Here is a 16057-nt window from a genome sequence, read left to right as displayed (position 1 = left end):
ATAATTATATCAAGTTCTATATTGTTACACAAGGTAGTCCATAATTACTTTTCTCAAAGATTTTCAAAATTGTAACCTAACCTTAGTTCTAGTTTTGATATTATTTACATTTATGGAGCAGTAGGGAAAAAAGTATCTTAAATAATGTTTTAAAACTTTTTCGGGTCATTTAGCACATGAAGTATTTAGCAACTATGTTTCCAACCAAACATATAGTTCTATGTGAGCTTTCCTAGAAATTAAAGACTTTTGATTTAGATGAGATCATTTAGTCCTGAGTAATTGCATCTATTAATGGTTCCTGTTTTCAAGCCTTGAAATATGCTGATACCTCAAAATGAGCCATACACACATGTAGAAGAGATTTGTGAATACTTTCTAGAAAACAAAAAAATCTCTAATAGCACAATTAATCACAGAAGGTTTGAGTGTCACTTTGTGTAAATGCCACTTGTTTTGATCAACAACAGCGGAGTCTGTTGCAGTTTCTTGGTAGAAGGAGCTGACAACAGCTCTTAACTGTGTAAGATGCTGAGAAAGTAAGACAAGGAAATGGTGTGGGAGGACAAAACACACGAACATGGAATCAACAAAAAGCAAAGGTTAGAACTCAAGCTTTGTAGGTGTGCTATTCACTGAGAGACTTCCATTTCATGATACTAGGAGAAACCTGAATAAGGACGTGTGACATTTTGAAACTAAGATCAGGATGCCACGGTATTTCTTAAATAAGTGCACATCCTAATACAAAAGTATAATTTTACTGTGTATTGCAGTATAAATTAGAATCAGTGTATTGGAACACCTTTCCCAAGCTGTATGTGTACATAGCTGTATACAGTACCTTGTTTCTTCTCATTGGACTTAATTTAGTCTAGTGAACGTCACGTCATGATACAAGCTATATTTATTAATTTCGCATTTTTTATATTGTTCTTGTTTCTATTTCTAATTAAAACATCTGCTGCAGAGGTGATTAAGAAGATAGGAAACTACTGGTTTATAATAATAGTCAAATAACATTGATAGAAAATATTAATTTAGAAGTTGCAGCCCTACTACTACTACTATACCACAGTCAGAGATAAGCCAAACAGGATTTTGATTCTCTAGAAATGCAAAGCTTTAAGCTTCCAAAAAGGATTATATGGCATAGGTGCATTAGGATGAATGAAAGCAAGGAAAAGATATGCTTAGACAAAAATTCCAGTTGCAGAATTTAAACTTTGACCCCATAATAGTTTGTTCTGCAGTTCTCTTGGGTAGATACTCTGTTTAAATGCATGAATCTTTCCTGTGTAAGTGACTTCTGCTGCAATTTGAATCATCAATCACAGATTTTTGGTAATTGATGTTACTTAGTGTGTCTCAGTTAAAGTAATGTCTATATTGTAACAGGTTGAAAATATTCAAAGCTTATTATAACACACCCAGTGAGTGAAGAACTAATTGGAGTCTTTGCATTTTGACATTGGTGACCCTGAATGAACAGCTTTTCTTTGTATAACGATGCTGATTATGTGCACAGCCTGGCTTTTATAGTGACCATGCATACACTAGTTTGCATTAAGAATTTATAAAACAACCTTACAAATTCTTTGTGATCTGAGATACATGTAATGAAAACAAATTAATATTGCTGACTGCAGTAACAATTTTGGTTATGTCTATAAGTTAAGTGTCTTTAAAGTTCAGGCAGTGATTTTTTTCTTTTTCTTTTTCTTTTTTTTTTTCTTTCTTTGTTTTCTTTTGAATTAACTTCTGGACCAGGTGTGTCTTCCATATTTGCTTTTGTGGCCTGAAGATATTAATTTATTTGAATTTAAGAAATGAAGGTTATATCTAAGCAGCAGTACACTTTCCTTCCGAACTACTTAAAAGTATCTGATTATTATATTTGTGTTTTTAACATTGGATACATTTTAATTTTATTCTGTATAAAAAAAGTTAGATCAGTTGATGCATAAGTCCCTCGTTAAAAAGTTTGAATAGATAAGTTGTTGTATGACTATCTAATAAAATACATTTAGCTATCTAATAAAATACAACAGAATAAAATTCTGTGTTCACAGTTATGGCTATTAAAAACCTGTAGCCTATAGGTTCACTTTTACCTCTTAGAGCATTTAAAATTAAAATGAGGGTGTAAATTTGAAATTAGGAATGAAATGTGAGTGTTAGCTAGCATTTCTCCTTAGGTGTTTGATACCACTTCATCCTTTAACTCTATCTTACTGTAATCCTGGTGATGGAGCATGTTATGCTCTGGAAGACTTCCCTTGAAGCTTTCTTTTATGCTTGCCACTTTACATCGTTCTATGGAAACTTTCTAAACAGCCAGTTTCTGGTTGGCTCTACCATTCAAAACAGAGAAACCGTCTGGTCTGACTTTCTGAAGTACTCGCACAGAACCCCAGAAACCTTAAGTAGCCTCCTGGCAGCTATACAATGGGAAGATCTTCTATCTTGAAAGTTAGAGTGTAGACAAAATTAAAGCAAAATTATGTCTTGTCACTCTAAAAAATTGTATTAACCTTTGATACAAATTCATTCTGTGGAAGAAAGTCTTATTTTGCATTTAGAAAGCACTATTTCGATCTCTTCTTGCATATCAGAAAATAAGTCAAATGGTGAAAGCATAGCACAAAAAGCAGTATTTTGACTTGTTAGGTCAATAGAAAAGTATATTTAAAAAAATAATCAGACCTATGAAGTGCATAAAGACTGTTTAAAATTGTAAACACAGAATTAGAAATTCCATGAATATCTATTTATCTCTTGCCCAGGTTTATAATTTTCAAGTTAGCCTCAAATAATATAAACATATATTGTATCTCTTTTTTTTACTTTTGTTATTTAATTATTCTAATTTTGCTTGCCTTATCTGCACATCATTAGCCAGTAGGTCCACTGAGAAGCCAACTGCTCAGTAGGTTTGGGCTGTCTTGGAACTTCCAAGGTAGATGGGATTTTCACTGTAAACTTTTAAAAGATTTTCTTTTCTTTAGGCAACATATTAAGAACGTTTCATGCTGAAGCATTAGTAAGTCAGAAAAGAAAACCAAAGGAGGACACTTCTGATCTAATACATTTATTTTGTCCTAGTGGCAGAAAAACTAACTCTGCATTACTGTCTTAATACAGATGAATACCAAAGAAAGAAGCCTTTAATTTTGGCTCTGTTTAATAGACAAGCAGAAAAATAAATGTTAGCCAAGTGCAATACTAAATCTTTACAGGAGGAAGAAAAACTTGTTAAGCTATAAACTATTTGGTAAAATGAACTGTAAAAATGAATTGTCAATATTTATTTGTCAGAATCTTTAATTTTTTTTTTTTTTTTTGGTAATGAAGTTTTGCAACAAACATCTGCCTGGCAGAGAAGGAAATTATTCTGTAAGGAACTAGGGAAGCCTTATGTCCTATTGATTTCTATCCTGTGCCTTGTATTTTCACCTATTTTCTCACTCTATTTCCTATGGCATACTCATCAGGCAAGAGGCAATATGGCTAATCCAGAGTTGTATACTCAGTGCCCAGCAAGTGTCTGTGTGCTGATTGTTGGGTTTACTGTAACTCCCAAACAGAGTGCTGTTTTGAGTCTTCCTTATCGTCCCAGTACAAATTGTCATAATCCCTTGAGAAAATTTGCTGGTTGCTCCAAAGGAGGTCAGGAGGAGTCAGCTTAGGCACACAGGCAGACAGACAACACAATTGCCTACAACTCGTATACTTAGGAAGCCAGGGTCTCCTAGGAATCACAGTAGATTGCTAAAATTTGTCCATGGTAGCGGGCTCTGTTTTAATTCATGGTATTCGGTTGTCTGACCTATTTGCTATAGTGTATTTGGTTGTAATTATAATGCAGTGATTATAGTCTTAATTTATCACTTAAACTAGATTGCTTCTACCTCCTTTTTTTTTATGCTGTCTGATCCTGTTCGGATATTAAGCTCTGTATGTGGGTGTGTATAGTATGTGTGAGTATGAGAAGAGATGCTTTCTTTTAGTGGAATTAAATTTTGAAGATTAAAATTCAGCATTTTTATTTTTCCTTATATTTTCATAAAGACTTTCATTAATCCTACCATAATATCTCCAGAAGGTGACCGGGGGAATATGCGCTTTGATTAATGTTTGTTTAATGCAGGATTATCTATATTATTCATGTGTTTTATTAACATTAAAACTGTGCCTATCAGCTCATTTTCATGTTGAGTAATCAGATATAGTTGAATGAGGAAGGTGAGCATTAGTGGACTAAGTGACTTTTTAAGTATAGTGAAGGACAGAACAAATACAATGTACAGTGCACTGTGTCTTTTGCAGTATTATTCTGAGTTACAGTGGTCACAGAGTGTAGTAGACTTTTTTTTTTTCTTTGGAGAGCTTTGACATTTCTTGCAAGTCTTCCTAATGCCTACATTTAGATTGTAGTCTTCTTGTGCCACTTCTGAACAAAATACCAGGCGTCTTTGCCTTATGAATGAGGGTAGATAAAACTAAGGAAAACATTTAAGTCTGTATTCCAAGAGAATTTGTCGAGAACTAATTAGTATTTATCAAATGTAGATCTTAAGACTGATAGATATTTTATGTGTTTCAAGTATTCTTTTTCTTCTATATAGTGCAGACAAAATTGTAGCCAAAGACTAGAGATGATATGAGAATGCCATTTGTAAGTAAAAATACAATAAGCATTTGAATCAATGTGTAAAATATTAGAGGAGAAATAAGAAAAGCCACGTAAAGTAGCATTGATCTGCCTTTAGGAGAAGTACACTATAATTCTGCATTTTGTCTTGTAGGTACATCATCCCAGCTTTGCAGAGGTCTGATGCTGGCTTTTATCAGTGTGTCGTACGAAACAGGATGGGGGCATTGCTGCAAAGAAGATCTGAAGTTCAAGTGGCATGTATGTTTGAATGGAAGCTATTCTGTGATTCATTAGTTAACCGGTTCTTTTTGTGGATAAAAAACCGACATACCAATAACATTTGCTGGTCTGAAAAGTTATTAGATATCATATTTAATAAATTTCAAAATTATTGCATCACAAGAAATTTCACACGTACTCAGTTATCTTCTGGGAAACAGTTCAAAGCAGTGCAACATTAAGTCTTTAGAGCAAGCTTTGAGCCGTTCAAAGCCATCAAACCGAGATCATTTGGAGATAGCTGTAGCATGAGAAAACTATTATACCTTTCTCTGAATATGCAGGGATTAAGAAAGGCCATATAGCATGAAATAAACAATCAATCAAAGCAAAACAAAAAAGCCCAGAGGACAGCAGAGGCTATCTGAAAGAAAACTGTAGGGTGGAAACAGCTCCATGAAGATTTCGGATCATAATTCTTGCCATACAAAATAAGCAGTTCTTTCATGGTGAAAACCTTGCTAACCAAACTTTAAAAGTCTGTTCTCAATACCTTTCTGAACCAAACCCTCCAATGTTTGTACCTCTTTAGTTTGTACTATGCAGAATTTTTCAGATATTTAACTTCCATTTGGAAGTGTTAAATTGATTTTCTCAGGAGTTAGTGCTAGTGAACATGACCTAAGAAATGATTGCATACTCTAATTTTCTTTTTTTTTCAGTTAACATATAGAAAATATGATCCAAATAACTTGTTTGGAAATAATCATAAAATTGGGCCTTATTCTTTTTTCAAAGTAAAAACATAAAAAAAATTTAAAAAGACAGATTTGTATACTGCATGTAAGCAATCTGATACATGGATCAAATTTCTCTTCCTCAGGGTCAATAACTGGAAATTCAGTAGCAGTAAATGTCACTTAATAAGTGGAATTTAGATAAATTGAATTATTTATTAGAAGCCCAATTCCAAGGAACTGATTCAAGTTAATCACTATGCCATGAGGGAAATTACATGGAAATTCCTGTGTTCTTAAAATAAAAACAGTTGCAAATGATACTATGTAAGTTTTGGTATCATGTTCACCAGTTTACTGTATTACAGTAAATTATGTTGCTGTATCTGTAATGTCAGTAATATCAGTCATTTGATGTTTAATCTCTCAGTGGTATTGTTTCAGAGATGCTGAGAGCTAATGTAAAAATCCACTGCTGCTAAAATGGGGGTTTCCTTCCCTGCCTTCTACCAGCTCTTATGCCCCTGCTGTGTACTCCTCCTAGCGATCTTGTTCTCACTCCGACGTGTGTCAGACCCTTGCAAGTAGTTTTCTGACTATTCTTCTTCTGTTTTAGTGAATTATATCAGGTCACAGAGGATCTAGTGAAAGCTGGTGTGAGTGAGCATAACTATGAGTGGGGTGAGGGACCTCCAACAAGGCTAGCAGGGGAAGGTGAGGGTGAGATGCTTCTTGTTCTGCAACAGAGAGCCATTAGATTAACCTAGATGCCTCTGGAGTTGCATCTACAGGTGTGGTTTCAAGGGACAAAAGCTTTGGTAGCAGTACCAGAGAAACATGTACCCATTTTCTCTTCCATCCCACTAATCGTTCCCGCTCTTGTATTGCAATGTAGCACACTATCCCTTTAGGCTCAGCAAGAAAACTTGTTTGTACAGCTGTGGACTGTGAAACTTCTGCAAATTTAAAAAAAAAAAGGAACAATTATTTTGTAGGGTCTGTCAAAATAGTTCTTTTCCCCCCTCATCTGATTCCCTACGCAGCTGTACAGGCAGTTGTACTGGCATAGTGGAGGGAGTAATTCTTGAGCAAGTACTTGTGGGAATGATAGAGAGAAGGAGGCATAGGAATACTTTACCTTGATATTGCTGCTAAAGAATTTTGTCTCCTGAAAAGACAGCTTTATTCCCCTTTGAATGAGGGAAAGATTTGCAGTGAAGTGTTTTGTTTCTCCAGGCTTTTTTGGGTGTGCGTTTGGTTGTTCTTGAGAGAGAAAGAAGTGTAATTGTTTACTTTTCTTCAGTTTTAATTTTTTTCTCCCATTTAATTTGTAGTTCTGCATTGCTGAACAAGGCTAAAAAGCTACCTCTGAAGACTTCTCTGTCGGAACTAAGCAGTCTATTTATTTATTTTCACTGATAAAGACATTGAGACAAAGCAAAGCAGGTCTTTTATGTCTTGGGAGACCTTTGGTATTGAACCTATAGTACCATATATGGCTTCTATAGTGAAACCTGTCAGTCAGACTTGCACTTTATTCCTGCGGATTAAAGTGTTCCACAAGTTTTAAATATCCTCTTTCTCCTCTACCCAGGGTAGCTGCTGATACCATGTGATTGTTTTCTGTATTTTAACGTTTTTGATCTAAATGAATTGATTTAAGCTGTGTGGATATAATGAAGTACCTGGTATTTTACCATATTTTACTTTTTGGTTATTCTTGAAAACATACCAGATAGCAAGATTCCAAGGGGATACTAAAGTAATCTTATCCAGTCATCAGTAGTTATGGGGAACTGTATGTTAGATGTTTAACTCGGAAGGGTTGACAGGAAATGAACTATTTTTGCCACTGGATAGAGGATGCTTCCCAATACACTTAAACTCAAGATCTCTAGTGAAAAATTGAAAGGCACAATTATAATGTGCACTGAGAACGATCTGAGGTATTTTCCATGTCCTAGACCTCTGAAGTAGCAGGGAACTTGTTAAATAATTTAAAAAATCCTCTCAACACATGCTAACATATTTCTTAACTGAATGGGAATAGATATTTGTGAGAAAACTGCTGAGTAAATCTTCATTACAGAATAGGCTTAAAAACTCTTGCATTGTGAAGACTAAAATAATCATATGACAGTGAAGTTAATTAGATCCAGCTATGTGGTTTGAAACTTCTTTTCAAGTAGATGATCTGATTACAGTTGTTAAGAAATATGGAGCAACAGAGGAAGTACAATGCTGATTATGTCTGAATAAATAACTTGAAAATCACAAAGATGATTAAAGCTTCTTTAAAATACCATGTGTTTTTAATTTCTGCTCTTGTTCTGTCTCTTCTCATCTCCTGCCATCCACAGACCTGATAGTAGTCTTCTGTGTTTCAGTGTCCTTTGCATCCCTCTCTGCAGCAGAGAACTTGTAAAGAACCCTGTGGTCCTTAAAAAAAAAAAAAGGAATTCAGTGGCAGAAACCAGAATAGTTCTCTGTGTGTGTCACTTTCTTGGTTTAAAGCAAATTAAAATGCATAGACGTTCTTTGGAGGGTGAATAAGTAGGAGCCTACAGCCCTGTTTATTTTAATGGACAGGATGTAATACAAAAGGCAAAAGAAAAACAAGAAGAAAATGTTCACTGAAGTTTTTCAAGGACTCCATAGGTCCAGAGATACCTGAACTTGTCTATGAAACAAAACCTTCAGAGACAGAGGTTCTGCAACTGTAGTTTTCTTTCTTCCATTAAAATTTTTGTTAAAGGCTGCTCTTTAATAGTACTGAAGCCTTTCTAAATGTCAGATATCTAGATGCACTATTAAAATTGTAGTATAGTGCCAGAAGAACTAATAGCTACCAACATGACTATAGCCCTGTTATTTTGAGATCCATTTGGGTATAATGGCTTACTTGCATAGATCTGTCTACCTATTGGTTTGACAAGTGATACAGCTGCTTGTCTATTTGTGTAGCTATGAATAAAAGGATTTTAAAAAAAAATTGGTGACCAAAACCTGCTAAAATTATATATACCATTTGCATTCCTTTGTGTTATTTGTTATGTTTAATTTTACATGTAGTTTATATTGTGCAAGGATTTATTTAAAAAAAAAAACCCAAACAAACCACCATTAAAATGTCACTTTCAGTTAAAAACACTCAGTTATTGCAAAAGAACACCGAGGCCATGCACTACTGCTGACTGATGCCCTTCTTGTGTGCACTAGCAGCACTTGGATTTACCTTATGCCTTATGCTCATCCAAATCTGTATTAATCAAAACTGTCTCATGATCTGTAGTGTCATATTGACTAATTATAGCAATGCCAATGACTGTTGTAAAACAGTTATTTCTCTGTCTGCTGAAAAGAAATGGGGAGAGAAACAAGAACTTCCAGAACTCTTAGTATAATTTTTTTCTTTGCAGATATGGGAAATTTCATGGATACAAACCAGAGAAAAACAGTGACTCAAGGACAAGCTGCGGTTCTAAACTTCCTACACATACTCAGCTATCCAAGACCACAAGTGACATGGTTTAGAGACGGGCACAAGATTATACCAAGCAGCAGAATGTAAGTCAATTTAAAGCTCAAAATACCCCCACCCTAAAATATGATTAATTACATTTGATAATGCAACTCACATTTTAAGTATACTAATTAAGGTTTAAAGAGAATAAAGTAGCCTTATTCATACTAAGTTTGAGATAAACGACTATTTTAAGACCATCTCTGAACTTCCTAAGCAGTTTGACAAAATAATTCATGTGATTTTAATGGTCCTGGTGCAGCATAAGGGAGTAGATATGCAGAATGTCTGCACTTCCTTCACGCTATTCATTTTCATGATACATTTTGGAAAAGTAAAAGCTCATCTCTCAATTACGTTTACTTGAGTGGACCAACTTAATGAATACTGAGATTTTTCTTTTTTTAATGTATGAGTCTGATTTTTTTTTACATGGAGTTATGCTTAATACTATTTTCCTCAAGATAATATTCCAAATATTGCTTATTATTTCCTTATCTTTTTAGCCTACAATGACAGTTTTATTTATTTTTGACTAATTACCAGCTCAGCCACTAATAGCACAGCACTTGCACTTTGATTAGTTATTATCTCAAGGTGTGCTCATTTATCCTTTCCTGAAACAGTTATGAAGCTATCCTGTGTTTTTACCTGCGCGGTTTTATTTAGAAACTGAAGGGGTTAGCTATAACATTAAAAAATGTAGATAAAATCTTTTTTTACTTGCCTAATTTATTAGGAAACTGTTGAGATGCCAAGAATGTTGGTGGTTATTTTTATCTGTGTGTTATATATTTTCATGTGTTCAAAGGCATAGATGTGCTGGCAACTGATGGTAATAGGATATTGCTAAATTCCAGAAGGGGTGGTGAGTCTTTAGAGTTTATATTAGAAAGGGGAAACTTCTTGGATTTTAATTTTAATAATCCGTACTGTTTATTTTACTGCTGCTTATGTGCATTTTTTAAACCCGAAAGCTAGTATTACAGGCTCTTTGAAACTGTTAAAATTAGTATTGCAGGGATGTGAAGCAACTATGTAATAATTTATGAATAATTTAATAGTAATTTGATGGGAAACAAGCTGGAAGATGAAACAATGGGTTTCTGGGCAATCTCTTGAAGAGAGCTAAGTGACAAATCCTGAGTTATTAACCATTAAGAATCTACTTCCTCCACTCCTGCCACATTACAAATTTTCTTTTGTCAGTGCTGAGAATACACAAATCAAAAATTTGCAGATGGTGAAAAAGCCTTGTTATCCAGGTATTAGACAGTTTCTTGGGAGCTATTACTGGGGAACAGAACAGAGTGACCCAGGCAAGCAAGCATGCCATGTCTGAAAATGAGATTTGTGTGAGTTCTCTTACAGTTTGGGAAAATTGCAAGTAGAGATATGTGTGTCGTGTACTCATTAATATAAAAGCCTAATTTTCATATGCTATGCTTTACTCTTACTCCTACCCTGTTGAGATTGGTAGGGTAAAATCACTTGTAATTCATAGCACTGTGGGAATGGTTACAAATGGGAAAGCTGTAAAACTCTGTTCTGTAGTAGGGGTCATATATACCTAAAGGTTTCCACATATATTTTATTTCCCTGGTCAGAAATTTTGTCTGAAAGGAATTTGAGGACATTTGTCTGGCCTGTGTAGGAATTTCTGAATACTTTTGCAGTAGAAGTACATGTGCTGAAAGTGTGAACCTCCTTGGAAGTTTGATATATGTCATATAGTAAGCCTGATAAGTTCAGGAAGTGACACGTTTATGGTACACATACCAATCATCAGTGCACTTCATGTGCAGTAGGTCTGCTGCTCCCTGAAAGTATTGGAAAAACCATATAGCATCCACTCACATATTGCTGTTTTGAAATTCTGGAAGTAAATATGGCAGCCCTAAAAATACAGGAAACCTGAGACAAGAGGGGACGCATATAAAACTGTGAGAAATGTAAAAATATCTTATGGGAACTCTGTTTCTTTTCTGTGGAGCAAGTTGTGCATTTAACATCATGTTTTCTGTACACAAGGGTGCACCAATCTAACTGGATCACCTGCTAAACTGATCAGTTAAATTGATACAACCACCTTGTATAGATGCTCTTTAAACTGATTAAAAGTACCTTATATTGCTAAATCAATATAAAGCTTTTTTAATCCTCTTAAACAAGCTTACAAAGATTTGGCCAAATCAATCAGCTAGTCTCTGTCAGCTATAAGAATGATTTCTAAGAGTGACATCGCTGCAGTGTATGCAGACTGAGGAAATAAGCAGTGCTAGAAATGAGGACAGTAGTGGTGGTTATGGTATCCAATAATTTCTCATCAGTGCCCATTGAATACAGCCAAATTTGGCATTGCCCAATATTTTATCTGTAGCAACTTTTAAGAAAACAATTCATTTAAATAGTTGGTCATGTTAACTCTTACTCATGCAAAATCCTTAATGTACACATACTTAACACTGCACCATTTTTATGCCATAATAATGATCCTGATGCTTATTTACACAGGGCTACTGTCACCACTAGAATGAATTCATTTCACTGATGTGGAAACAGAGAGTGTGCTAAGTTGTCCTTACGTGAGAAATATGAACGATCAAAAGTAAGGAGTAGTTCTGAGAAAAAAATATTCTTAAGGTATTTCAAGGAACGTCATATAATTGGCTCTGCAGTAGGGGTTACGTGGCAGGTTTAAGGTAGTAAATGCTGATGTCTTTCTCTTTCACTGTTTACAGGTATTTAGGACATTTATGGGGAGGTGTTCTGCCAGGTATTCAGCATTCCAAAAGTAATGTATTTCTAGGGAGCTAAGATAACAGAATTGCTGAATTGTCAAAAAATTCTGGTATCACCGTATGTGTTATTTTAAAGGTACTTTACAATATGTCAAATAAGACTCTTATTTGTTCTTTGTGTTTTCTAATAATTTTTATACACGTTAGCACAGTTGTCAGTTCTAACAGATCATAGAATTATAGAATAGTTTGGTTTGGAAGGGACCTTTAAAGGTCATCTGGCCCAACTCCCCCTGCAAGAGCAGGGACATCTTCAACTACAGCAGGTTGCTCAGAGCCCCGTCCAACCTGACCTTGAATGTTTCCAGGGATGGGGCATCGACCACCTCTCTGGGCAACCTGCTCCAGTGTTTCCCTCATCGTAAAAAATTCCTTCCTTATATCTAGTCTGAGTCTACCCTCTTTTAGTTTAAAGCCACCACCCCTTGTCCTATCCCAACAGGCCCTGCTAAAAAGTCTGTCCCCATCTTTCTTATAAGCCCCCTTTAAGTATTGAAAGGCCACAATAAGGTCTCCCTGGAGCCTTCTCTTCTTCAGGCTGAACAACCCCAACTCTCAGCCTTTCTTCATAGGAGAGGTGTTCCAGCCCTCTGATCATTTTTGTGGCCCTCCTCTGGACCCGCTTCAGCAGGTCCCTGTCTTTCCTGTGCTGAGGACCCCAGAGCTGGACGCAGTACTGCAGGTGGGGTCTCACCACAGCAGATATTCCTGAATTCTGATGACCAGGTTTAACAAACCTGTAATTTCCTGATTCTCTTACAGATCCTTAGGCTGAAAAGTGTCAACTGTTTGGGGGGGAGGAGAAGATTCAGTGGATAACTTAGATTTCACCTTTTTTTAGTCAGAATGGTGATCCTACTCTGTGAGCCTGCATGGCTGTGATATTTTCTGGGAGAAAGTTTCCTTTGAGGCATAGGCAATTTTTTTTCAAACTGCATATTCTGTTTAATTTAACTGGTAGTGTAACTCATGGTGGAATTTAGCAGCAAATAACTATGTATTAATTCCCATTTTAGTGGTGTTGGTGCCATAATATTTTGTTAAAGCCCCTGGATAAAAACAAGAATAGCATGACAAGTTCCTCCTATATGAGCGGGCATGTAAAGTCAATAAATAACTGTATAATGTATGAATGTGAAGTAAATGGCCTGCATATAGTCATAGGGTTGTTGTTATAGTTTATGACTTAAGGCAACTAACAAATCTGCAGCAGAGCTAGTGCAACATGATGGTGTGTATTTAAAAATTTAAGTCCTAAAATTTTCTCCCCCCCTGTTTAGTACAGTGTGCATGTATATTCATTTTGGCTTTTGTTCATTATCTGTCACCAAAGCCTCAGCTTGGTATTTTAAAGGGGTGTTTCTTGACCATCAGAAGGAAGCTGTGTACATGCTAGAAAAGCATGAAGTGGAGAGTCAGAGAAAACCAAAAGATCAACAGCAAGAGAAAATAAGCAAGGGTAGGAATTAGGGTTCGGGATGTTTTTTATTATTCTCTTACATGAAAATTTCCCAAGAAGTTTTAGAAAAGACTTCACATTACACCTAGACAGATTAATGTTTTCCAAATACACCAGTAGACTAATGTGGAATTACAACTGCACTATTATCCAGGGTCTTGACTGATGGGATGATTTTTGCCTGTTTCCCCTCACATCTTACAGAAAACAATAGCCTCTCTAAAGGTAACTGCATCAAAAGAAATTGCTATTCTGAGATGTCAAGTCTTCAGCTTGCCTTGCCTGCATGTACTTCATCAGACTTAAAAGCAGAGCGCATTTAACTTTCTTTACACAAGGCATCTGCAGTACCTTGGAGAGGCACAAAGGACAGTAGCACCGTCAAGGTCTACAATTGCCTTTCAGTTGTGGTATTGAGGAATTAAATTCTTAGTACTCTTAGAGGATTTTTTTACCTTTTTCTAGGTGAAGGACTTTTTCATTGAAAAGGTTCACTCTAGCCATCAATTCATTTATTGTTGGTTTCTTCTTTAGGAAGAAAACTTCTACTATGAAGACATTATTACTGTCGTTATTAACTTTCTTACAGTGAAAGTATTTTTTTCCCCTAGTAAGCTGCAGTTAGAGGAATATTAACTCATGCCTTTTGTTAGTGGAATTATGTCTGACACAAAACAGGAAAGTTCATTTTTGGCATACAAAGGCACTTCGGGGGTATCCCTTTCAGCTGGGTGGACATTTTGTCTATTAGTTAACTGTTAATGAACCAAAACATTTTACCAATGCACTTCATCCCACTAGACAGGGAAGATTAATTGCATTGCCTTTATGTATACATGAGTTTAATATCTATTTTTTTGCAGTAAGAATAATTAATTATGCATTTGAATGTGTGCAGTCATTACTAAGTCTTATAGAGACTAAATGTGCTGACAGATTGTGGAATGAATATATGTTAGGCACAAGCAACTGTCAAATACGACTTGCTGTAGTTTTGAACACTCATAATACCTTGCAAATAAGCAAAGCTGGTGCAGATTTACTAGCCATTTGTTAAGGTAAAATTGTAAATATATTAATGACAGTCTCAAAAAAAAAAAAAGCAGCTGTAGCTAAATAAGCTTTAAAGGATGAGAAAAATTAAAATATCTAGGAATAATACATGAGATTTTGGCTGATATTAGCATTAGATTAGGTTTTGCCTTGATGATAGCAGCTCACTTAATGTGCCATGTATACATTTTTCACTTTAAAACAAACACCACTTCATTTTATATGAGCAGTTCTAGTGACAGCAATGCATTTCTCTACAAATACTAACCTGTCATACAACTTAGGTTAGTTGCACATAATTACTTTTCACGTACCCCGGATAATACTTTAATTAAAATTGTGATGATTAGCATTAGTGAACAATAAATTCAGAGACTGTCAACTCTGCAGTGTATTAGCTGAGCAATACTTAAAAAAAAAAAAAAAAGTTTGCAGATCTCTTAAGTCTGCTAACATTATGAAGTGGAGTGACACCTCTCAGCAGTAAGAGACGTGACAAAAACCCTATAAGCTATTTCTATCTGTCCATACCTTTTACAGGCTCCACATTAAAGTCAGTACCTGAAAAAGAAGAATATTTTGTAGAATTAAATTATTTCCTTAAACTGAAATTCGTTAGTACGCTGTTATTCATTTATTTAACCAAACTTCTGCATTGAGGAATTTCAGTTTGAAGGAACAGGTAGGACTACGAATCATCTTACAAAAAATGTGACTGTTATCCCCAAGGCCCATATGCATATGAAAGACTGTAGGGAAATCTCCCATCATCTCTTCAAGTAGTCAGTTTGAGTAGTCCTGGATGCTGTCAGTGGACTGTTTTGAGTATTATTGTCTGCTGTGTTCAGTAGAGGAAAACGTTAACACCTCAGGGTAAGCAAATCCCAGGATTGTTTTCTAAAGCTGTTTGACTTGTCTAGATTCAACCTCACTGTTTTTCTCTCTGCTCATAATTTGTTTGCCACAGGTTTTAAACATATGTTTCAAAAATTAATTTATTCAGACCTCTTAACTTCTAGGGTGAAATCTCGTGTGTTGGTTAGACAAAGGGAGAGGAAGACCGAGTCATATTTGGGGACCATGTATGTGCTGAATGCAGGGTGTGTAGGAGCAACACAGCCCATCGCAGGATGGAAGAGAGATGGCAGAAAAAAAGTGCTGCCAAAGAACAGGCCTTTTAGCAAGGCTCATTTGGAAGTGGATTCCTCCCAAGAGAGACACTCTGACTGATGAGATGTGAGGCACATTTTGGGATTTGACCAATATATTTCATTACAAATTTGGACCACAAACCACAGAGGGTCTTTTAATATATATTTTTTTTATAAACCAGGGGAAGTTGCTGCCATTATGCTAGCACTGTAAAATCCATATTTTTTGATAGAAAAAGAATGGATGCTTGGAACTAATACTGTGTTTTAACGGGCCTCAGCTGCTCACAGTATCTTTCAGCACAATCTTCAACAGCTGTAAATTTCAATAAACTTTAAAGATCACTGTCTAAGAGGAAAATCTGACTGTTGGATATTGTTTTTCCTAAGATGATGACATTTAAAGAACAGAATATTTTTATGTGCCACTCCGTTTATTAATCATAGATTTGGAATT

General features: G+C 35.5%; 1 protein-coding gene across 4 annotated transcripts in view; it reads left to right on the top strand.

Annotated features, from left to right (window-relative positions):
* Positions 1–16057, top strand: part of SDK1 (sidekick cell adhesion molecule 1) — a 427429-nt gene that overhangs the window by 127336 nt on the left and 284036 nt on the right. For all 4 annotated transcript variants that reach the window (XM_072878276.1, XM_072878277.1, XM_072878278.1 and 1 more), the window contains 2 exons: positions 4809–4915; positions 9033–9180. In XM_072878276.1, coding sequence (XP_072734377.1) covers positions 4809–4915; positions 9033–9180 — 255 coding nt within the window. The remainder of the gene's footprint in view (positions 1–4808; positions 4916–9032; positions 9181–16057) is intronic.

The sequence above is a fragment of the Ciconia boyciana genome, chromosome 13 (genome assembly GCF_034638445.1).
Source record: "Ciconia boyciana chromosome 13, ASM3463844v1, whole genome shotgun sequence".
Classification (NCBI taxonomy): domain Eukaryota; kingdom Metazoa; phylum Chordata; class Aves; order Ciconiiformes; family Ciconiidae; genus Ciconia; species Ciconia boyciana.
Note: the sequence above shows the minus strand (reverse complement) of the source record. Positions and strands in the feature narration are given on the sequence as shown.